Source organism: Scyliorhinus torazame, chromosome 6, assembly GCF_047496885.1.
Source record: "Scyliorhinus torazame isolate Kashiwa2021f chromosome 6, sScyTor2.1, whole genome shotgun sequence".
Lineage (NCBI taxonomy): Eukaryota > Metazoa > Chordata > Chondrichthyes > Carcharhiniformes > Scyliorhinidae > Scyliorhinus > Scyliorhinus torazame.
The window spans coordinates 228,705,016-228,729,856 of NC_092712.1; the positions used below are offsets into that span (position 1 = coordinate 228,705,016).

At 48.5% G+C, this 24,841-nt stretch overlaps 1 protein-coding gene across 1 annotated transcript in view; it reads right to left on the reverse strand.

Annotated features, from left to right (window-relative positions):
- Nucleotides 1–24,841, reverse strand: part of adamts16 (ADAM metallopeptidase with thrombospondin type 1 motif, 16) — a 359,351-nt gene that overhangs the window by 138,727 nt on the left and 195,783 nt on the right. Inside the window, exons 13-16 of the mRNA XM_072509492.1 lie at nucleotides 9,391–9,563; nucleotides 6,764–6,894; nucleotides 3,681–3,804; nucleotides 1,690–1,937 (exon numbers count right to left, since the gene is read on the reverse strand). Of these exons, the coding sequence (XP_072365593.1) occupies nucleotides 1,690–1,937; nucleotides 3,681–3,804; nucleotides 6,764–6,894; nucleotides 9,391–9,563 (676 nt within the window). The remainder of the gene's footprint in view (nucleotides 1–1,689; nucleotides 1,938–3,680; nucleotides 3,805–6,763; nucleotides 6,895–9,390; nucleotides 9,564–24,841) is intronic.

Here is a 24,841-nt window from a genome sequence, read left to right on the forward strand (position 1 = left end):
CAACTTTATTTACTTTTCTTATTTTTTACTTTTCTGTTCTTGCCTTTTTCTTGGTTGAGACTGAAAAGTCTATTTTCTCCCCCCTTTTATTGCCATTTGGGAAAACTGTGGAAGTTCAGAGGGAATGGGGAAAATGAAGTTAAAAGACAAATTCTTCAGCATTCAGTGACAAACATAAAGCTTCCAGGTTTGACTCCTGTGGGGTGAAATTGGTCTTCAGTGATACAGGGGAATATAGGGAGATAGCTAAAAATTTGCCCATTTTTGCACCATTGGTCTATATTAAATCAGGTAATTTCAGCTAAAATGAGAGAAGACATTTTTAAGAGATCTGCTTCTGATTCATATATCTACAGCCTTGCTAGAGAGCATTAGGCTCAACAATATTTCTTTAAGATCAAATAAAACTATTGTCAACATTTGGAAATGAATAACAACCACTTGGACTAGGTAAAGGAGGGTTATAGATGCTCAGGGAATGATATGAATAAACAGTTTTCAGGTCAGGCAGGGAGAACGGAAAATTGATAAGAAGAAACTCACAAAAGCTTTAATTGGGATAGTCGAAAAACAGGATTGATATCCAGAAAGTAAGACTGAATAGGGTTTTGCAACTAACTTTCAGTGACTGACTAATTGAAAAAAAAAATTTAGAGTACCCAATTCATTTTTTCCAATTAAGCGACAATTGTCGCGTGGCCAATTAACCTACACTGCACATCTTTGGGTTGTGGAGGTGAAACCCACGCAAACACGGGGAGAATGTGCCATCTCTACACGGACAGTGACCCAGAGCTGGGATGGAACCTGGGACCTCGGCGCCGTGAGGCAGCAGGGCTAACCCACTGTGCCACCGTGCTGCCCAGTGACTGACTAAAGTAAACTGCAAAAACATATTTCTATCCCAAGAATAGAAGGACTGCACAACTTGAGGATTAGCATTCAATGACAGGGAAAATAAAATGATGGCTTTCAATCCAGAGACACCTACAGCAAGTGGTGACCCATCTAAAGAAAGCCTCATGGCATGGTATAATTGTATTTACGTTTATTCTTGTCTTTTGTCTCAAAAAGGTGCTTCCATTTGATAATAGCAATACCACAGGTTGAAATTTGATCTATTAAAGTTTATGAGTCATCAATAATTACTTCCCTCTGGGTCAGACTCATAATACATAAAGCAGAAGTAAAATATTTAGTATGGACTTTGTTAATCATGAGGCAATTCAGCGCTTGGACTTATACTGAATTATACAGGCAACAGTTTTCTGATCTGCGCTAATCTTAATAAGGTATCGATTGCTGGCTGAGTGTATGAGGTAAAACATTAGCAGGGGATCCTGCCTTTGATCATCACTCAGTAACTATGGTCATGAAATTCACACATAAATCCTTCAGCTTTCTTGATAATATCCATAAGCATCTTTCAGCTGACAGATAATTAGAAGCGTGGTCATTCGTTTCAGATGGTGCTTTTGCTTCAATGGACAGAAGACACTTATTGCTGACAATGTAGGTTTTTCCTTTCCCTGACAATCTCACTGCACGGAAATTTTACTACTTCTTGAAACCATGCCAGCGAAGAGGTGTAAAACTGTACATTGCATAATCGTGGTTATCAAAGCTCGAATTATGGTATAAAATCTCAGGAAACGTGGTGCATTTTACTGAGAAAATGGACAAACATACCTCTATTACTAATGTTTCATTAGTAGGACCCATGGCAGAAAGGCTTTCCTGTCGATTGTACGGCCTTTTGTAGTCAAACACTGTGCCAGAAAATCTGTGCCGTCCAGGCCAATCCAATGTCCAATGGCCATTGAGATAGTATTTCTGCTGTTGTTGGTTTCTAACGGCAATGTAAGCATTGGAGATGTTTAATTCATATACACGAATGCTATATGCCCCTGCAGGAATAGCAACGACTGTGTAGTATTCTAATGGAGAGAAAGGAAAATTCAATTCATTATACACTGTATATATTTTTAGAATATAAATCACTCCTTATTTTGAAACATTCGGTGTTCTACTTCAAAACGCACACAAATAGAATAGCAAGTCCTGTGTTCAGACTCCCATAAACATATTCTTCCAGAGTAGTACTGAACCAAAGAAAACAGATGGTAAAAATTGGGCGACTTTGCTTCTGCTGCAAAGCCTTCCCTGATGGGAGTGGAGATTTGAAAATCTGGCAGGGAGATCCCTGTGGTCCAAATTTGAGCTGCCTCTGATTTTCGGAAATGAATTGTATGGATTGGATAAATTAGGACTGCCATGTAGATGTGCCAAACATGACTCAGTATCTTAATGCAGGGAGAAGAAAATTACATATAGTCAACCCATCCATAGCACAGATGTGAAATTATGGCCTGGAGGACATGTGCAATCCTTCCAACCTGGCAATTGGTCTGACTTCCATAAAAAAATGTTACTTGCGTTTATATATTCTTTTTCTCATTGGCTTGTCCTGGTAATTTTGTGGGCCTTGATGTTTTAACAGGGACTGACTCAGGTTTCTTGCCACATTTGTGGCTAGATATATAACACCTAGGCCTGTTGACAACCACAGGTAAGAAATGAGCAAATTAATGAGAGCGTGAATCTAAATTTTATGGGTGGAATCATCCGGCCTCATTGATTGCAGACGCAAAACCGCTACTGGCTGCTAAATCATGCAAGCAGCCAAAAACAAGGGTATGGATTCTCCGTTTCAGTGGCTAAGTGCCGGCTCAAACATTCACATGCAGAATTCACATGCATTTTATGACGCCAAAATCGGCGCTGAACCCTCACCGATTCCAGGACCGGCTCCTGCACCGAAAACAGCAGGAGAATGGCTGGGTCCCTGGTCATGCATGCGCACAGTGACGACCTGCAGTGGTCACGCTGTACAATATGGCACCGGCCATGCACGGACCCAACCCGCCATCTGCGACCCCACAGGCCACCCCCTCGCCTCCCCCCACCAGTCCCCCAGCCCTCGGGGAAGGCCCCCCCCCCCCTTGCTAGTGGCACGGATCCCCGCCGAGTGTGGTGGCGCTGGACACAATCTGCAACCACCTCACCGGGTTCCCGACCGCTGAGATCACACGTCAACCGCGCAGTCAGGAACTCGGCCCATTGGGGGCGGAGCATCGTGGGAGGGCCTTCCAATGACGTGCCAACGGATAAGGGGAACACCCCGCACATGCAGAAGGTGACCCTCTCCCCACCACATGTCCTTCATGGGAGGTGGGGTGTTCGGGGGGTTTGTGCTGGGCTGGATGGGCTCAGGTCAGGGGTCTTCCCTGGGATGGGGCTCATTTGGCTGCTTTCCCAATTTGCAGCTTTTAAACCCATTAAACGGTCAGTATGAAAAATTTGATGGTTTGTCATAACAAAGTGAAAGTTTTCTCATCTGTATCCCTAGACGTCTGTCAGCGAGATTAGGTCCCGCCCCTCTCAAATGCAGCGCGGACCATGGTGGGTCATGGAATGGCATGGAAAAGCCAATTCTTCAAAAAAGATTTTCCAAGTGCCATTGCATGGGAATCACTCTGGTTTTCCCGCTGGCGGGAGCCCTTAGTCCCAGGTCGGGAGGATTGTGCCCATAATGTTTTGGATCCTCCTGCTCCATAGATAAGTGGGTGTCATGAGTAACACACTGGGAGGCACAATACATTACATGGATCATAACATACGGTTGACATAGTGCTGTTTGCTGTAATGGCCCTTGTAGATTTTACATGTCGAATTGTTTCCTTTGCAGACCCCACATACATCTGGCACAGCATTAGAACCCAGTACACGGTCACATCCAACTGCCTGTGAACAATGGAAACAGATAAAAGCACATCAGCAAGATATTACGCATTATAATTTGCACATAATTTTGACTGGATTATACAATGGCAGCATGTCTCTGGTTTGAATTTATCATTGTGAACACAAGAAACATAATTCTATTTAAAAATTATTAGAAACCACTACAAAACTATGCTCAGTAAGAATCCTAACAAGGGTGTCATTCTCATTGAAAATTATACTCGGGGGGCTTTGGTAACATTGAAATATCTCAATTATTGCTACTAGACTCATCTATCTTCACTCAGTCTAAATCACTAATTTGACAGTGACTGTTCCATGAGGATTTTGTAAAGCTAGTAAGAAGGCTTACATCTTTATTATAAGTGTCGTTCCGACAGGGAGCACTGACAGGTTCAGATAAACAACTCTGGCTAATGGGAGACTGCTTGAATACTGCAAATAATCTCTAATGAATAATTCATTTTAAATTTGAGCTGACAAGACAATTTAAACAATTGCAGCAGGAATGTGGAAATAGATCACACTGGGCACTAGGGGCATTGGATGTATTACATCCTGTGGCTCCTTAGCACAAAGGATGGGCTTCTGGCAAAGTTCTCTGCCAAGAGAAAGACCGGCAATATCAACAATGAAAATCAGGGGGAACTATACTTTGGCTACCACTGCAGTCCCTAATCAAGTAGTGAGGAACGTTAAAGGGCCATATAACTCCAAAGAAGTAAGCCATCAGTTTTGTAGGCTTTGGTGCAAAGTAGAGGCCTACAAATATAGGTTGTTGGCGACTGAACTAGAATGAGACTTGGCCTCAACTAGACCATCCCCTCTAGTTATAGAAATCATGGCCATAACTGCTGCTACCCCTGGTCTATGGCGACCTTTCCCCAGAGAGCTGTAACAGGAATGGTGGACAGGTGGGAATTGGGACAGGGAACCAGGTACTTCTCTGCTGAGATTTACATGCAGTGATTGCATCAAACATTGTTGACAGCAGTCCAGGGGAAGGAAATGGAGCTGGAGTTGATTGTCTGATTCGTGGGGGTGGGGGATGGTTTTTGCAGGTGGTGGTGGTAAGTGCAATACTAGGACGCCATCCAATGTTGCTGCATTTTCCTCTGCTATCCCTATGGAAAATGGGTGGCACTGTATAAGAAACTTTGCCGAAAGAGCCAAAACGATTGCCTCGTCATAATGTAATAGTGAAACAACAGTTGCTGGTTGATGTATATGTAAAAATTAACACTTTGCAATTCTGTTCCCTCACTCAGGTAGTTATCTCCAGTAGGTTATTTCTGTGACTGTCCTTTAAATCGAGAATGGAAGTTATTGTAATAAGCTGCTCATTAATGGTTAAAGTGCCTCACAATGAATTAGAATAATATTTGAAACAAGTCCGATCCTAATTATTAGTGCGACTTGACATAGTTTAGGCCCTGGCATTCTATTAGAACAGAACATCATTTGGTTAAAAACTCCATGGGAGACATGGAGGTTGCCTCCCACAGTAAATACCAGGTTGCGCCCAGCAAGAACCTTTGCAATTGACTCCACCAGCATTTGCAGAATTGGTGGTATCCATTAACTGTTCATCACCGGCAGGCCCTCACACCACTAGGGACGCAGCTGGTGTGCTGAACTACCACAGAGGCCATAAACTGTAACAACATTAGCTGAAAAGGAAATAACTGTAAGGGACCTCTGTCCTTCAGGAAGAATTATAGATCTTCCTCTGCATTCTTCTTTGCAAGTAGGCTGCCTAAATATGAACAAAATTTGCTTGATCTTTGGGTAACCAAGCCACAATCCCAGCTAGGCCCACAGGAGCCCATGTGCGCTATTTAGTGGCCTGATAAATTGAAGAAATGCCCCCAGTTTCCTCCAGAGAGATGCAGGCACTTGCAATGTTGGAAGTCCCTGTTTCTGGTTCTGCTTCTTCCTGCATCACTCACCTTTCAATGGAGACATTAAAATTTGGATACTAGGCTGGGTACCACAGTTTCAATGTCACAGTTTAATTTTTAGGCCTTTGGCTGCTTGCTCCAGTATGATGACACGACAGCCCTCAACATTTCCTCAGGGCAGAAAGAAAATATCTTTAAAATAAATAGCCTACAGTCAGGCCTCCCAGGCTGGAAATCAATCAGGGTGCAATGGTAGGTCAGTAAGAGATTATTGAGGGGTGGCAGAGATTGAGGGTGAGCACTTGGCCATTACAGGTAGTGTAGAGCGGTGCCTTGCAGGAGTTGGAGATCCCCAATCTTTACTCCATTCAATGATCTATGAAGAGGCAGATTTGTCAGCTTAAACGACAAAAAATACGAGAAATACTCAGCATGAAAGGCAGCATCTGTGGAGATGGAAATGCACTTTGAAAACTTGTTGAGCCTGGAGGAAGTCCTTCTGTACCTCTTGACCCCCGCACAGTGGTTTAAAATAAACTTACCATCTGGCTCCCGTCACTTTCACCTCCTTTTCCCTGCTGCAACCCACCTGCCCTGGGAAACCAGGCACCACGGATTAAAATGAAAAGATTTCAGTGAGCGACCCACCGCTTGAGAGCAGATTAGTTGCCCAATCCTCGATCCACTTCAGTTAAAACCAGCCGGAAGAAGGTATGTTTGAGATGTTTTTGCTACTTCCTAATCTGTTCCCTCCCATCTGCCTCCAACCATCCACCCTCAGTTGTCAGAATGGCTGTGGATTTATGATCTGACTTATCTTTTAATTACTCGAGTGGAGTACCAGCAGCAGAATGAATTTAATTTCTTGTTTCATTATTAAAATTTACGTTGCATATGCCATATGCTGACTTCTTGCTCTTTTGAAGGAAGGGTATTAAAACAAAACCACATATTGTATAGTTTTCAACTGTACTGTTGCACAGATTTTAAAGTGGTATCAATCCATGTGATCTCTGGCAGGGTGTGTGTGGAAGGAGTCATAATCAATCCATTTTTACCTCACATGCGCCATCTATGCACACATCAGCTCTTTCCTCAGAGCATGGTGTACCATCTTTGACTTTACTTGAAAGGGCAAAAAAGAAGTCAAAATCCTCTGCCGCACAATAGAGTTTGCAAAGGTCATGGTCTGTAAAAGGGCAAATGGATACATGATTAGATTTAGTGTCAATGAGGGAATAAATATACAGATCACAAAGTAGACTTAAACACACTGCAAGAAGGATAAGTCTTAAATGCAATACAAGCTTAAAATATCCAAAACATAATGGGGGCGATATTGCTAACGGCGCTAAATCTCATGAGGGTCGGGAAATGAGATTCTCTCGCCCTTTAAAGATGGCATCCCGATTTCTGTGGAACTCATTCTATCAGGCCGCGCCTCGCCAGACTGACAGCATAAACCACTTTCCACCACCGCTCCCTCACCAGCACTGCGGCACTCTCAACGACAGATCAAGGCACCGGACCGCCTAAATTTGTAATATTCTGTGATTTTTAAAAGCAACTTGTCTGTATATAGTTCTCCACCACCCCACCCTGGACTCATTTTTAACAGGGGGTGAATGTGGTAGTCACCACTGATGTATTATACTGTATATATATGGGTTTTACGGTAAGGCCCCTATACTACAGGTACGGGGGTAGTTCCCTGCCTGCTGGCTCCGCCCAGTAGGCAGAATATAAATATGTGTGCTCTCCATACAGCAGCCATTCCGTCAGCTGCTGTAGGAGGCCACACATCTCTGTGTAATGAAGCCTCGATTACGTTCTACTCTCGTCTCGTCGTAATTGATAGTGCATCAATCACCAAACTCCCAAGTATACACTCAAGGTGTGAATTCCTGGAAAGAATTCTAAGTGCGATAGCGAGCGATATTTGCCGTGAGCTTCCCATCCCTTGGCCCAGTGAGTCCAGCAATGCAATTCAATGCTAAGTGGTCCACTTCACGAGGCCTCATGGGCTTCTCGCCAAAAATGAAGGCTCGCCAGCTGATTCACCAGGATCGCACTTGCCAGCCCCCCCCACGAACAAAGTCGAGCAGCACTTAAGCTGCACTTGCTCAGCCAACCCCAGCTAGCTTGCAACAATGGCGCCTAGGAGACTGGCCCCAATATTCAGTGATGCAGTCCTGGGTATGCTCCAAGACACGGTGGAAGCCAGGAGGATGTCTTGTTCCCCGGTGGGTCACGGAGGGTGAGCCATAGGGCAGCAGTGCTTCCTGGGAAGAGGTGGCGGCAGCAGTGAGCTCGATGAGTGTGACCAGGAGAACTGGCCTCCAGTGCCAAAATAGTGCTCTATGTCTCTTAATTCTTTGTGCACCTTGCTTCTCCTTTGTAATGCTATACATCCTAAATCCCACCGCATTGTTTGCTTAAGCTAATTTGCTAAAATATTCTCCCACAGCACCAGCAAAGCACCTCACAGGGACATTTGTCCCAGCCCTGTTGTGGTACAACCCGTCTTGTATGGACTGGTTGCAACTCCCTCCAGCACTGGTCCCAATGTTGCAGGAATTACAGCCATCCTGCTGTACCATTCCTCAGCCACACATTCATCTGCACTTTCTGATGACCCAAATCTGTGCTTCCAACCCCACAGCCCGAATTTGATTCTAACTAGACAGTTGGAAACAGGTCCAATTTACACCCTGTCCGTGTTACGGTGCAATTCAGTTTTCCAGATCCTCTGGCTCCAAAAGATGATGACTGAACATGCTCAAACTTGCACTTTGGGTAGCAGCCTTTAGTGATTTATTTTAAGATTGTTGGGTTTGGTTTTCATGTGCCCCCAAAACAGGCTGTATTATGCATGCTGTGAACTTTTGTCTATGAAAGTAGCCTAATACTCATTTGCATGCTCTCGGGACAATTATAGTGGAGCCTTTTCCAATGTGGCAAATCGTGCACTTCCAGCATGGAATGACCGTCTGCCTGCTATCCACCAAATTTGACCTTTCAGTACCTATGCCTGCAAAATGGGGCAGGAAATCTAATCTTGCACCTAGGTAACATTACAAAACTCTGTTCCACCTCATGCTCATGCTACGAAATATCTGCACATTTGCGGTTTCAAGGTTTCAAATTCAAAATGTTTGCCCTTATTTACAAATCAAACCATGGCCTTACAACAACTTAAGTTTGTAATTTTTCAGCCTTCCGTCCCAGGCCAGTTTTACAATACTTCAACTCTTCCCTGGGCACATTTCTACCACCCCCCCACCTCTGCATGATATGCTCTTCTTTGCATCTCTTACTTGTTGAAGTCCCACTTTCTGAAATCCCATTCTTAAACCTCTTTTTCATGACTTTACCCAGACTCTAAAAGCAACCCCCAGACATATTTTTTGATAATGCTTTTTGTCTTCTGATTCTCCTACTAATGCTCAGCCTATTCTCTCCTAAGTGAAACTGCTCAAGACAATTTATGATGTTAAAGATGCCACACAACGCAGGTTGCTGTTATTATTGTAAGCTTACAGTTATAATGCTTATTTTGAAATTTACATTACTTTTGTATTCGCAAAATAAAACAATATTAGCATTTGACTGCACAGGACACATAATATTGTTCATGATTTGCAAATCAATTTATTGCAGATTTAAAAAAAGAAAACGTATTTACCCTCAACGTGAATATATGGCTTCCAGTTGTAGTACCACCCACGGAATGGCTTGCTGTTGTATTCTGCACACTGCTGTGATCTAAAATCAATGCTAGCTTTTGGGCATTTTTGATTGTTGCAAAGTTTGTATGTACGATGAGTACCATCACAGAACTTTCCTCCATATTGTGGCCTATTAAAAAAACAAATGCATTTTTCACCAATGTTATGAGTCACACAGCATCAGAACTAACATTATCATCAAGAAATAGATGCTAAAAACCAACTGTGAACACCTTCATTAAAACCCCAAAGTCTGTAGACGTTATGCTGATATCTTGGTCAGACTATATCAACCAAAATTAATACTGTGCAGTTTTAAAGAACAGTCAAATTGTTTCTAACAGTAGAATGCAACATTTTCTTTACATCATGCAATGTTTACGGATTCCTTTGACATTCTTTTTACCCAATATCCCCCCCCCCCTCCCTTTCACCTTAAAAGGGAAAAGCATCTTCACTATCCATTAGTTACTGTTGGGCTAGGTTTTGGTTCTGTCCCCTCCTCAGAACTAGTGGCACTAGCTTACCAAGGCTCCTTTGACATGACCTTCCAAACGTGTGACATCTTGCCACCTTGCAGGACAAGGGCAACAGATGCTTGGGAACATCACCACCTGCAAACTCCCCTCCAAGCCACACACCATCCTGACTTGGAACTATCACTTGGTCAAAATCTTGGAACTCCCTCACAGCACTGTGGGTGCATCTACACGTACGGACTGCAGCAGTTCACAAAAGCAGCTGACCGCCACCTTCTCAAGGGTAATTAGCAATGGGGAATATATGCTGTCCCAGTCAGCAGCATTCACATCCCATAACCAAGAGATATTTTTTCTTTCGGGAAGGATGTGTTTGCATCAGACGAGTTTCACCAGGACGTTGCCTGGGCTGAAGCGTTTCAGCTATGATGAGAGGCTGGCTAGGTTGGGGTTGCTTTCAACTAAAAATGCGTTTAATCAAATTTATAGACCATAAAATCTATCTCACTGAGTTCACATTTAGCCATAATTTTATTTATTTTAGAAAGAGTACAGAAAACAGCGATGTAAGTGATCCCGAGTGTGAGGGAGATGAGCTATGAGGAAACATTAAAGAAAATTCAGCTCGACACTCTCGAAAGAAATAAGTCAAAATGCCATCTTATTATAAGAAATATTAAATGGTATACATGAGGTGAGGGTTAAGGCTCGAGACAGTAAGACATTAATATAAGGTGAATAAATTGCAATATACAAGGATGTTTAGATCCTGAATATATTTTTTAAATGGCAATCACTGATTCAGATGTTGACACAGCGCAATGCATTCACGTACATCTTGGGCAGGATTCTCTGTTTTTGAGACTAAGTGTTGACGCCAATGCAGAATTCGTGGACTTTCACAATAGAAAAACTGGCGCCACACCTGGACCGATTCTGCTACTATTGAGGGACTAGCACCGGTGCCGTGTGGAACACAATTGATTCCAATGAAAAACGGTTCTAGATTTGCCGGGTCTGTGATCGACACTCGGACAGCTGATAAGCCGCAGCTGCATATACACATTACGATCCCCACAAACACCCATCCCAGCCAACAAGATGGCACTGGTTGTGCTGAAGTGCACCCATACAGCTGATGGGTCGGTTGGGACCATAGGGCATCCAGGGGGTGCCCTAGGGGGACACCTATACAATCCGTGGCGCTAAGTTCAAAGTGTGCTGTTAGCGGTGTGCGCAGCTGCATGGCTGTCTTCCCACCAGCGGCAATGGTGCTCCATGCCGGTCTACCCAAATCCAATAGACCACCTCCTGGCCACACCCCGCTACTCCCCCCAGCCCTGGCAGAAGACCCCCAGCCAGCGGCACAACATATCCCCTCCCGCTTCCTCAGCCGCCGCCACACTAGTTACACAATTTTTGAAAGCACGGTAGCATTGCGGATAGCACAATTGCTTCACAGTTCCAGGGTCCCAGGTTCGATTCCGGCTTCGGTCACTGTCTGTGTGGAGTCTGTACACCCTCCCCATGTGTGCGTGGGTTTCCTCCAGGTGCTCCGGTTTCCTCCCACAGTCCAAAGATGTGCAGGTTAGGTGGATTGGCCAGGCTAAAAATTGCCCTCAAGTGTTGGGTGGGGTTACTGGGTTATGGGGATAGGGTGGAGGTGTGGACCTTGGGTAGGGTGCTCTTTCCAAGAGCCGGTGCAGACTCGCTGGGCCAAATGGCCTCCTTCTGCACTGTACATTCTATGATAAAAAGTGAACCGCGCTGTCGGGAACTCGGCCCATCGGAAGCGGAGAATCGTGGAGGTCCCGGAGAATATCGGGTCGGCCCACCAATGATATTCAAAATGTGCGCATGTGCATTCTGGAACGCATTGACGCCACTGTGGAGGTGCTGGAGCATTGCGATTTGGCGTCAAATCGGCACCTGCTGTCATTTTGGCATCAGAACAGATTCTCCGCCCAATTGCATTTCCTGATTTCGGCATCGGTTAACGGAAAATCCCACCCCTAATCTTTTTAAGGCACTGGAAATTGCATCTAGCATCAAAAGGAAGGGAACCCATGTTTCTAAATTGATGGTTTAATGATTTGTATTCCTGATTTGAATTTTTTGTAAAAGTGATTAAAACCCAGCATTCAAGCAATCAAAGAGCTTCAGTTTTTTATTTTCAGCAGAAACATCTCTCTACAGAAACACAGAATGTGCTCCCAGCCCCAATGATATTTGACAAAGCTGCATTGATATTTCAATACATGACCATTAAGGCCTGTGACAGCAATCAATTACACGGTTGTGGATAGGTGCATTCCTTCTCAGATATTTATATAAGGGGCTGGTTTAGCACAGTGGGCTAAATCGCTGGCTTGTAATACAGAACAAGGCCAGCAGCGCGGGTTCAATTCCTGTACCAGCCTCCCCGAACAGGCAATGGAATGTGGCGACTAGGGGCTTTTCACAGTAACATCATTGAAGCCTACTCGTGACAATAAGCGATTATTATTATTATAAGCCAAGGAAAACAATCATGCACCAGTTCTTCATTTTACTACCTGCTATGTATTTATCTTGCAACAAGTCTTATTTGGCTTAGAATTCTTAACCTACCATGATCAATCAATTTTGTTAAGAATAGAACAAGCATTTACGTTCTTATGATGTTACCTATCTATTGATACATAGCGCTCTTTCCCCATGCATGTTAAAATACGGTGTGATTTTTTAAAATGTCAAGTCATTTTAGACACAGACTACACAGCCTTTCTTTATATCATGCAATGATTAAGGAATCTCTTGACCATCTTTCCTATCCCACGCCACCATCTCCCTTTCCCCCTTAAAAGGGAAATGCATCTGCCCTGTCCATTAAAGGCGGTTGGGCTGGGTCTTGGTTACATCTCTCCCATGTAACAAGTGGCAACAACATTTAGCTGTCCTGCAGTCAACAGCATTCCTCAAAGTCAACTCACCAATCTCTGTGCAGCTAATCTTTCACATATCTCTCAGTTTACCATCAGAGCAACAATTTCATCCTGTCGCTTGTTAAATGCAGTGAATCAATTCAGTACACCAGTATGCTTGTGTCATGATGCAAAGTGGTGTATTGATAGTGAAGAAGATTGCTACAGACTCCAGGACAACATAGGCAATAATGGTAAGACAACGGCAGTTGAAATTTAACACATTGTGAAGTGATTTATTTTGTATAATGAGGAGAGGTAATGTTAGCTATGGGGTATGATTTTAAAGTGGAAGCAATAACAGAGATTGACTGGGGCTGGCCTTTGGTTTCCATAAGTCTTTGAAAGTGGCATCATAAGCCGAGAAAGTTGTTAGTCAGTCACTTGGGATATGTAGCTCTATAAACGGGTAGGTTCGGGTCAGATAAGAAGTTAAAACGCTAAAGGCTTCAAATCCAAACACAAGCTGCCACGGGTCTGCCCACTTCCAATCAAGATGGAATGGGGCAGGGGGAGGTTAGCAATTGCTCTTCGGCGTTCGGTCAGTCACTCAATCCTTTTAAGGATGATGTATGCCTCCATTTTACCACTGTTTCTATTTTTAAGCTCATGCTGAGAGTGCTTCTCAGGCCATGGGAAAACCAGCAGATTAACAGGGGGCAAGATTAAGGGTTGGATCCATTAGGGAAGTGCCCATTAGAGTGTTTCCTCCAGGCTCAACAAACTAATTCTGTAAAGCCAGCAATCACCCCACTGATCATAATCAAAGACCCCTCCCACCCGGCTTACTCACTCTTCCAACTTCTCCCATCTGGCAGGAGATACAAAAGTCTGAGAACACACACAAACAGACTCAAAAACAGCTTCTTCCCCAATGTTACCAGACTCCTAAACGCCCCTCTTATGGACTGACTTCATTAACACTACATCCCTGTATGCTTCACCCGATGCCGGTGTTATGTAGTTACATTGTGTACCTTGCGTTGCCATATAATGTATTTTCTTTTATTTCCTTTTCTTTTCATGTACTTAATGATCTGTTGAGCTGCTCGCCGAAAAATACTTTTCACTGTAACTTGGTACACGTGACAATAAACAAACAAATCCAACAAATCCAAACAAATCCACTGCATAATTTATCTGGCCGGTGTCCATGATCTCCTCCTGACGCCACATGATCACTGTTCTCTCCCCTCCAATAGCATCTCTGCACCTCCTGCTCCCCCACTGTCAACAGCAGGACACCTCTACTCTCAAGACCGTTATTAGGCTGAAAATTCATATCATAAGAACTCTATTAATAACCTGATTTAGATCCTTCCACGAAATTCAACCTTGGAGGCCCAGAAAAGGAACAATGAAGCAATGGAGTTTCAGATCTTATTTGGCAGTAGCAGAATTAATTTGCACTGACAAACCAAATCTATTAATTAAATAACATGCTTTTAAACTTTAGTGAAAAGATTGCAACGGTAGAGTAGCACAAATCATCCACCCAATTCAGCAGTGAATTGAGCGTAGAGGTTTTTAAAATGTTATTATTGATCTGTTGTGGCAATATTTTTGTATCAATTTTGATATCCACACTGTAGCCATCTGGGATGGCCATGTCCCGATTACAAAATGGACACTTGCAAAGAATGCAGGGAAAATTAGGCAATACCGAAAAAGCAAGCAGGTGCAAGGTCTGTCTGTTGATTAGAGCTGTAGCTCTCAGACAGGACCGGTTCTGCAGAACCATCTACATAATAATGAGCCAACCCCGGGAACAAAAGGCAACATTTAGGTAAACAATGCTAAGACAGACATCCACCGGTGCCAGAGGAGACTAAAACAAAGCAGACCAACGGCCACCTAGGACACGCCCAGCAACCAGGGAACCCACCCCTCTATTGAAGGAAAATCGATAAAACGATTGGGAAACGGCCCAATTAATTGGGGCCTAGTTCAAGGCCCACCCAAAAGCACGCAAAGCCCTTTTGGGGTATAAAAAGGATTCCCCAAGAGAGAATCGCTCTCTTGGCCTTGGCTCTCAGCGAGGAGAGACCCGCCAAAGCTGCTCCAGACCAAGTAAGTTCCAAGTCAACGCACGCTACAAGATAGACGCTCCTAGTTGCTATCCTGTAAACAGCTCGACCCAGCAGCCTCAGAACAGAGCAACGGCCATTGTTCCTCTGACTGAGTGGGCACCCGAAGCTAAGTATAGGCTTGTGGTTATAGTGATAGTTTAGATTGTAGAGTTTTATGCATGAGTAGATTTGACTGTATGTAAATAAATGAGCATTGCGGGACTTCCGGTGACGGCGGGCGGGAGGCAGCCACACATTGGAGGGCTCCCGTTCGGGAACGGCATTTCCGGGGAGTAACGCCCGGTCCTAGGGCCAGTGACGGCAGTAAAAGTCGGGAGATAGCGCAAGGAGAAGAAGGATGTCGGAAAACACCAAAAAAAATGCCGGGAAAAAAGCGGCTGAAAGTCCGTTGGAGAGGTGAAAGGTCATCGCGGGGTCAACAAAGAAAACAGAGGCTGGAGCACCAGGGGAGGCCGCAGTGCTTACGGCTGAAGAACTAACTAAGGTGATGGCTGCGGAATTCCAAAAGCAGTTGGCGCAGATTGAGAAATGTATGGAGATGGTGAGGAAGGAGATGAGGGAGGTTTTGAATGTGCTGGTGGAGGAGGCGGTTTCCCCGGTGAAGACGGCAGTGGCGAGCGCAGTGGCGGAGGTGCGAGAGCAAGGGGAGGCGCTGAAGGAAGTGGAGGAGACGGTATTGCAGCACAGTGATCAACTTGCCTCGATGGGGAAGGAGATGCGGAAGGTGATGGACACGAACAAGAATCTGCGAGGAAAAATGGAAGATTTGGAAAACAGATCCAGGCGACAGAATTTGAGGGTCGTGGGGCTGCCCGAAGGAATTGAAGGACCGAAGCCGACTGAGTATTTTGCCGCGATGCTGGCAAAACTACTGGGGGAGGGGGAGGACCCCTCCCGATATGAAATGGATCGGGCTCATCGGTCGTGGAGGCCTGTACCAAAGGCGAGTGAGCCGCCAAGGGCAGTGACTCTGTGCTTCCGTCGGTACAGGGTGAAGGAGAAGGTCCTGAGCTGGGCCAAGCAGAAGCGGGTGGTGCAGTGGGCTGGAGCTGGTATACGTGTATAGCAGGACTTTACGGTGGAGCTGGCGAGGAGGCGGGCTGCCTTCAACCGGGTGAAGAGGGCAGTGTACATTGGCAAGGTGCAGTGCGACATTGTATATCCAGCGAAGCTGAGGGTGACTTACAAGCTCAGGGACTTTTATTTTGGAATGGTGGAAGCAGCGGAGGAGTTTGCATAGGCAGAAGGACTGTGGTAGAACTGAAAAATTGAGGAATGGTCATGTGCCGATGTAACCTCATGACTGTATTTTCTTCTTTTTTTTTTAATCTCACTGCGCGCGGGTGTAGAGGGTAAAGGAGCCAATGTTGCATATATTTGGACAAGGGAAGGGACGGGACTTTCACTCGAAAGGAGGGCTCTTTGGGGTGTAGGTGGATATGCGGGGTTTGTGTGCTGTAAGGGGATCTTTGGGCCTTCCTAGGGCCGGGCAAGGGGGAAAGGGACCCGGGCGGGGGCCTCCACGCTGGCCGGTTTAAGCCGGCCAGTGAATGGGAGTGAGGTGGGGGGGAGGGGCTGCGGCCATCGGAGCCTGACAGAACAGGGTCCGAGTGGTCTAGCCGGGGTGGAAAGTTGGGGGGAGGGAACCGAGGTTGGGGGAGGGAACCGAGGTTGGGAGGAGGAGTTTTACAAGAGGCAGTGGACGGGAGGAGCTGGAGACTTGGAGGGGGGGGGGGGGGTACAACTTTGGGGTATCATGTACGGTACTCTCTTAGAGGCTGGATGGCGTTGGTTGGGGGGGTGGGTGGAGAGCCGTGTAGATTAAGGGTGACTACGGGTAATCCCTGATTCCTTTTTGTCATTTATTTACGTAAACATGCGGGTTGAGGTTTGGGGGTTGGTGGGCGGATGGGATTGTTGTTATTATGGGGATTGACATATCTTGTTGATTATTGTTTATTGTTGATGGGTGTAAATGTGGGAGAAAACGTGAAAAAGGAGGAGAAAAAAAAAAAAAAAAATGAGCATTGCCTTTGAACTTACTAACTGGTGTATCGAATCATTGATCAGTATTTGGTTCTGAACCTTGTGGCGGTATCGAAAGATACCTGGCGACTCTTGAGCAAACGTAATTAAACAGAGCCAAATTAAGAGAGAACAGCAAGTTAGCAACAACACCCATTAGTATCCAATTTTCTAAATATGAAGCTGTTTAAAACCTCAGAAACGCAATATGGATTAGATTTATTTCGGTAAATAATTCTGGGATAAATGAGGAGGAATGTTTGTCCTTTTTATTTATATATACTCTCGCATTCACTCAATATTAAGTTCTCAAGGACCAATTCAACAGTTCCCAAACACAACTGGATTCCTGTATACTCTTTTTCTACTTGTCCTTTTAATTTTTATTTTCTTGTTTTTACTTTTGGTCTCTTTTCTCGATTTTTTTTTTGGCCATTCTCTTTCTTTCCTTCCCCCTCTATTTCTCTTTCTGTAATTAATTCAACACTAATTTACCCAATTTCATTCTGCTTTGTTCACTGTTTATTTTTCTATTCTTAAATTTCATTGGTTAAAGTCATAGTCCATCGGGCAAGGATGAGCTCCCATATACGGCTGTCGCATAGACATGCTTTGATCAACTGACATTTCCAGAAATGTGCAAAGCAAATAGAGTGCAATCTGAATGATGAGGATAAAAATTCAATAATGTAATTTGCTGTGAGATGCGACCATTCCATCAATATTTGGCTGTTATAATTTTTGATATTCTACCAAATGATTCAGAGGGGAGGCCACTGTGACTTGCAAACAAAAACTTCATTGCAGACTCAATATGAGCTACAAAATTGAAAATGTGTCAACAGGTCGACCGATTAACATCTACCATAAACTATTTTAACTTTAACACAAATATAAAATATATTAATAAATGTAGAAATTAAATTTCTACCACCAAAATTCTTGCACTATGCCAGTAAATGTTATAGGTGAGATTTATAACTTTGAGATTTTTATGTACTGATTAGATTTCTGTGGGAGAGTAACTAAGATTCGGGAAAGAATGGCCATAGTTTATAGCAGTCTTCCAGGCAAAATTAACTTCATACCGATTTGATAATAATAATAATATAATCTTTATTATTGTCACAAATAGGCTTACATTAACACTGCAATTAAGTTACTGTGTAATGAAATGTTCATGTAATGACAAATATTGCAATTAAATATTCTAGACTGTAATTTCGAGATTTTAATAATAACCTTTTATTGTCACAAGTATGAAGTTACTATGAAAAGCCCAACTATTTCTTAACATTTGAGATTCCATGAATTTTTAAGTTGTCTAGGGAAGAAACTTCAGGATGTAGGTATTTGGAGAATAATACCAAACCAGTACAAGTAGTATTATCCAGTCAGCAGTAGAAACAATGAACTCATGGAGGTGTGTTAATGAACAGAATATCAGTCCCTCTCCATTTAAAGGGGAAAGAAATTATAGGGGAAAGTAGTTTCTAGTCACAATAATCTTCTCACCTCCTTCTGGAAAAGTATTAGAATACGCACACATACATTCCAGTGTTGAAATAATGCTGCACTTAACATTTCGCTGAGACCCGAGATTTCAGATATCCTGGTGCGATTCTCCGACCCCCAACCGGGTCGGAGAATCGCTGGGGGCTGGTGTGAATACCGGCCCCGCCGCGTCCCGAATTCTCTGCCACCAGAGCTTCGGCGGGGGTGGGAATCGCGCCGGTTGGCGGGTCCACCCCCGCCGATTCCCCGGCCCGTGATGGGCCAAAGTCCCGCCGCTGTCAACCCTCTCCAGCCGGCGTGGATTAAACCACCGTTTCAACGGTGGGACAAGGCAGCGCGGGCGGGCTCCGGGGTCCTGGGGGGGGGGGGCGATCTGGCCTCGGGGGGTGCCCCCACGGTGGTCGGGCCCGCGATCGGGGCCCACTGATCCACGGGCGGGCCTGTGCCGTGGAAGCACTCTTTTTCTTCCGCCTTCGCCATGGTCTTCACTATGGCGGAGGCGGAAGAGACCCCCTCCCCTGCGCATGTGCGGGGATGATGTCAGCAGCAGCTGACGCTCCCGCACATGCGTCGCCTGCGAAGACCTTTCGGCGCCGGCTGGCATGGCGCTAAAGGCCTTTCCCGCCAGCCGGCGGAGCGGAAACCATTCTTAGCCCTTCAAGGTGAGGGCTTGGCCCCTAAAGGTGTGGAGACATCCGCATCTTTGGGGCAGCCCGACACCGGAGTGGTTCCCGCCACTCCATTACACCGGAATCCCCCGCCCCGCCGGGTAGGGGAGAATCCCGCCCCCTACTCTGCTTAGTTCTGTTTGATGCTGGTTATGAGAAGTTGTCCAAATATTTTTGTGGTTCCAATCGTCTCAACAGGAGTCATTACTTTTGGGCAGTCTGGAAGCTTATCACAAGTTCCCTGGCCACAACTGCACATTTGGACTGCAGATATATTCCTGGCACTGGGCAACTCCAGATTGGTTCAATTTGCCAGCCCATATTGAAATAAACAAAGCTGCCTGAGGACATAAATGCTCCCTGCATAATTGACATCATTAGTGGAAAGCAGATACAAAACTACACGCCCACATGAAAAAAATACAGAACTTTACTTATGGTGCAAACATCTTAATCTATGATAATCTATGATATATAGTTCTATTGATTCACATCCAAACTGATATTTATTCTCGCTTTTCTGCACAGCTCTCAAGGAAGACAAACCTTACTTCTCTCTTTAGAACAACTCAACTTTCCCTCTGGTAGGTATGTGTGACCTGGTTACAGAATGATTTTCATTTTACAATGAATAACAACTGGTCAGTTAAATTTAATATTTTAATAGTTCGCCCTAAACTAAAGGCACAGCAAACCTATTCGCCGTCATCCATCAAATACTTAATGTCAACATGTTTTGCAGCCTGTTAAAGGTCAATAACATTGTTTAAATGATCTCGGAAGGTTGTAGGGTTGGAAGTCATTACAGATATAGAAAGAGGCAAAGCCATAGAGCGATTTGAAAATAGGGTTGAGAATTTTAAATAGGCAAGTATTAGTTCAGCTGTAGTAACCTGAATGCAGCTGGAGCTGTTGGTAGAAAGTTACTGGGTACAATGTCAAGGTCAGTAGGAACAGTCTACCTTCACCTGTGCTTTAATCAGTGGAACAGTGCTGGGATTGGGCATCTGAAACAGGTGAAAGATTTGACACACTCCTCATCTGTGGAGTTCCTTCTGCCCCATGGAGAACGGACTATTTCATACAATAGTTGTTTAAATTAAACACTATAAATCCAAAAGAGGCCAGGGGCGAAATTCTCCGTTATCGGCGCAAAGTCCGCCGATCGGCGCAAAAAACGGCGCAAATCCGACTTGCGTCACGCCGGAAAAATGGGTCAAAAGTCTCCGGCCCGAAATGGGGCTTGCGCACGTGGTTGACGCTGTGCAGCGTCATACACGCCGCACGGCGTGACGGCTCATAAGGCCGCGCTGCTCCCCCCCCACCCGACCGGAACACCCGACTGGAACACCCGACTGGATGGCTGGCCGCCGCTCAGCCCCAAGGTTCCAGTCACGGGATATGGAGGCGCTCCTGGACGCTGTGGTGCAGAGGAGGGACGCCCTGTATCCCGGGCACGGCCGCAGAGTTGCCCCACGCCAGTTGGCCAGAGTTGCCCCTGACACCACGGACAGGCACCCAGTGCCACAAGAAGGTGAACAACCTCGTCAGAGCAGGCAGGGTGAGCCTCCCCCATATCCCCTCCTCCCCCATCCCCCATATCTCCCCCTCCCCCATATCTCCCCCTCCCCCATATCTCCCCCTCCCGCATATCCCCCCTCCCGCATATCCCCCATATCCGCCCTCCCCCATATCCCCCCTCCCCCACTGCTGTCACCAACACCCTCCACCATCGCAGAAACACTCACCTCGGTTGGGCACTTTAGTGATGAGGCGTCTGGTACACTCACTGGTGCGCACAACACAGCCGTCCCGGTACAGCAGGTGGAGGTAGGAGCAGCTGAGGGGCCGGGCGGTCGGGGGGGGCAGCCCAGCCCAAGGGAACATCTGCCACCCAGATGGATCCCGGGTTCCTGGAGTTTCCACACCCACACATAGATCCGATGCAACCACCGACCCGGAGACGAGCGAAGAGGGTGACGGCCGGCTTGCGGCGGCTGCGGTCGCAGGTGGAGGAATCCACCCGCGTCCAGGAGCTGGAAGTGATGCCGGTCATGCGTGCCACCCAGGCCGACACCGCACGGTGGCGTCCGCGGTGGAGGCAATGGGTGCGATGGTGTCAGACATGGGAAACGGTTTGCGAGGCCTGGGGCTTTCCGTGCAGGCGGCGTCTGTGGCCCAGGACACACGATGCCTTCTGACGGGAGGCCATGAGCCAGTGCCAGCGTCAGATGCGCTCAACACCATGGCCCAGTCTCAGCAGGCCATGGCCCAGTCTCTGCAGGCCATTGCTGAGGGCATCGGCGCCAGTGGCCATGTGCGAGCCGGCGTCGCACTGTCACAGACAGGGTTTGCCAACCCCATGGGCTCCATGGCTGCAAACCTGCAGACCCCTGTCGATACCAGCACGGGCCTCCAGGACTGGCAGCGCCAGATGTCGGGGGGGGCGTCGGATGGCCAGTCCGTTCGCATCCCCCACCCATGTAGAGGCCTGGGGGCCATCGGGCACCCCAAGGGAGGAGGTGGTGTGGTCCGTCCCGGGTCCCCCTGTAGGGGAGGTCCGGGAACACCGCGACACCTCGGACTCACCCCTTCCGTCAGTTGGGCAACGGGCAGGACAGGCTGGCAGCTCGCCATCCCAGTCGCCCGGGCCGCAGCCTGGCCCATCTAGGCCAGGACGCCACAGGAAACGGCGCCAAAGGGATCCCGTGTCAGAGGGCAGGAATCACAGGAGTCCACCTCCAGTTTAGCTGTACCGTCTGGGGAACCACGTAGACGTAGTCAAAGGGCCACTAAGGCCAAACAAGTAGACACTGAGTAAGTTGGCACGGGTACAGGGCACAGATGAGTTTTAGCGGCTAGGGCACGTGCATGAACTCCTTTGGTTATTAAAGTCAATGTTACACCTACAGAAGCTGCCTTTGTGCTCTGTCCAAAGCGTGCGGGGGTGTCATGTACGTTGAGCGCAAGTGTGTGTGAGGGGTGGTCTTACCTCAGCCCCAGCTGAGTCTGCCCCGTTCCCCCTGGGCCGCCATCAACATCCCCCCGGGCAGAGGACGGGACCGGGCGCTGCAGTGTCACAGCCGCATGCAAGGATGGTCCGGGTGGATGGTGGTACTGTGGCCATGGGTCAGACATAGTCCAACGATGTGGAGCCAGGAGCTCATCGCAGGGCGGGTTGTCATCATCCTCCATGGCCTGCAATAGACACCTGTACACCCGCAACTGTGTGAGCCCGGCCCGTTGTGCCGCAGGTGGATCGGCAATGGGGGGGGGGGGGGGGGGGTGGTGTGCATGTGGGTGGGGTGGGTGGGGTTGGGGAGGGGGGTGAGGGTGCTGGGTGTGGGTGGTCGGCTGTTGCCATGGTGTGCGGTCTGTGGCCATACTACCCGATTCCCACGCCCATCTAGTCAGTGAAGCGGGTGGCTATCAGTCTGTCCCGTGCCCGCTGGGCCAGCCGGTAACGGTGGACAGCCACCCGCCTGTGTCTACCCCGTCTGCCCTGACCATCCCCCTCATCTGGGGAGGACTGCGCCTCTTCCTGCTGCTCCTCCACTCCGTCCTCCTCTGCCTGCGGCACATCGCCCCTCTGTTGGGCTATGTTGTGCAGGACGCAGCACACCACAATGATGCGGCCAACCCTATTTGACCGATACTGGAGGGCGCCCCCAGAGAGGTCCAGGCACCTGAAACGCATCTTCAGCACGCCAAAGCACCTCTCTATCACTCCCCTTGTCGCTACATGGGCATCATTGTAGCGGTTCTCCGCCTCATTGCGTGGCCTCCGTACAGGCGTCATCAGCCACGATCGCAATGGGTAGCCCCTGTCGCCCAGCAACCAGTCCCTTAGCCGGGGATGGCGTCCCTCGTACATGCTGGGGATGGATGACCGCGACAACACGTATGAGTCGTGTACACTGCCTGGGTAACGGGCGCAGACTTGCAGGATCATCATGCGGTGGTCGCAGACCACCTGTACGTTCATCGAATAGGTCCCTTTCCTATTGGTGAACACGGTACTGTTATCTGCAGGTGGCCGCACGGCGACGTGCATCCCATCAATCGCGCCCTGGACCATGGGGAACCCGGCCACGGCAGAGAAGCCCACGGCCCGGGCATCTTGGCTGGCCCGGTCCACAGGGAAGCGGATGTAGCGGTGCGCCATGGCATATAGGGCATCTGTCACTGCCCGGATGCACCGATGTCTGCGATATGCCAGACAGGTCCCCACTCGGTGCCTGGAATGACCCCGTTGCATAAAAGTTCAGGGCCACCGTAACCTTGACGGACACGGGGAGAGGGTGTCCCCCGCCAGTGCCACGCGGTGACAGGTGTGCCAGCAGGTGGCAGATGTGTGCCACAGTTTCCCGCCTCATCCGGAGTCTCCTCCTGCAAACCCGGTCCGTGAGGTCCTGGTATGACTGCCGGGGCCGGTACACACGGGGCGCCCTCGGGTGCCTCCATTGCCGTGGGGCCGCGACGTCCTCCCTCTCCTCGTCCTGTCGGTCAGGTGTCCCTCCAGTCTGGGCGGCTGCCGCCTGTCCATCTGCGGCAGCCTGCGCCGCCTCTCTGGCACGCTCCTCCTCCTCCTCATCTAGGGCAACATAGACATTAGCGGCTGCCGCCACGGTGGCCAACATCGTTGGATGATCGGAAAAAATGATGGCCTGGTTGGGGGGGGGGGGGGGGGACACGACATGTCATCATTGCCCATATCCCCTCCTTCCCGCCAGCCAGGTGGCATGGACCGCATGGGTCCAACTGTTGGAGGCTGGCACCTGGCCCAGTGGACCAACTCACTTACCCTCGCACCCCACCTCCCCGGCACGGACCCCCCATCCCCCTCCCCGACACGGATCTCCACCCCCCATCCTCCTCCCCGGCACGGACCCCCCATCCCCCTCCCAGGCACGGACAACACCCCCCATCCTCCTCCCCGGCACAGACCCCCCCCCACCCTCCTCCCCGGCACGGACCCCCCCATCCTCCTCCCCGGCACGGACCCCCCATCCTCCTCCCCGGCACGGACCCCCCATCCCCCTCCCCGGCACGGACCCCCCATCCTCTTACCCGGCACGGACCCCCCATCCGCCTCCCCGGCACGGAACCCACCCCCCCCCCATCCTCCTCCCCGGCACGGAACCCCCGTCCTCCTCCCCGGCACGGACCCCCCCATCTCCCTCCCTGGCACGGCCCCCCCTCCCCATCCTCCATCCTCCTCCTCGGCACGGACCCCCCCATCCTCCTTCCTGGCACGGACCCCTCCAACCCCCTCCCTGGCACGGACGCCCCCCCCATCCTCCTCCCCGGCACAGTCCCCCCCTCCCCCCATCCTCCTCCCCGGCACGGACCCCCCCATCCCCTTCCCCGGCACGGACCCCCCATCCCCCTCCCCGGCACGGACACCCCCATCCTCCTCCCCGGCACGGACCCCCCCATCCTCCTCCCCGGCACGGACCCCCCCATCCTCCACCCCGGCACGGACCCCCCCATCCTCCTCCCCGGCACGGACCCCCCATCCCCCTCCCCGACACGTACCCCCACCCCCCATCCTCCTCCCCGGCACGGACCCCCCCATCCCCCTCCCCGGCACGGACAACCCCCCCCATCCTCCTCCCCGGCACAGACCCCACCCCCACCCTCCTCCCCAGCACGGACCCCCCATCCT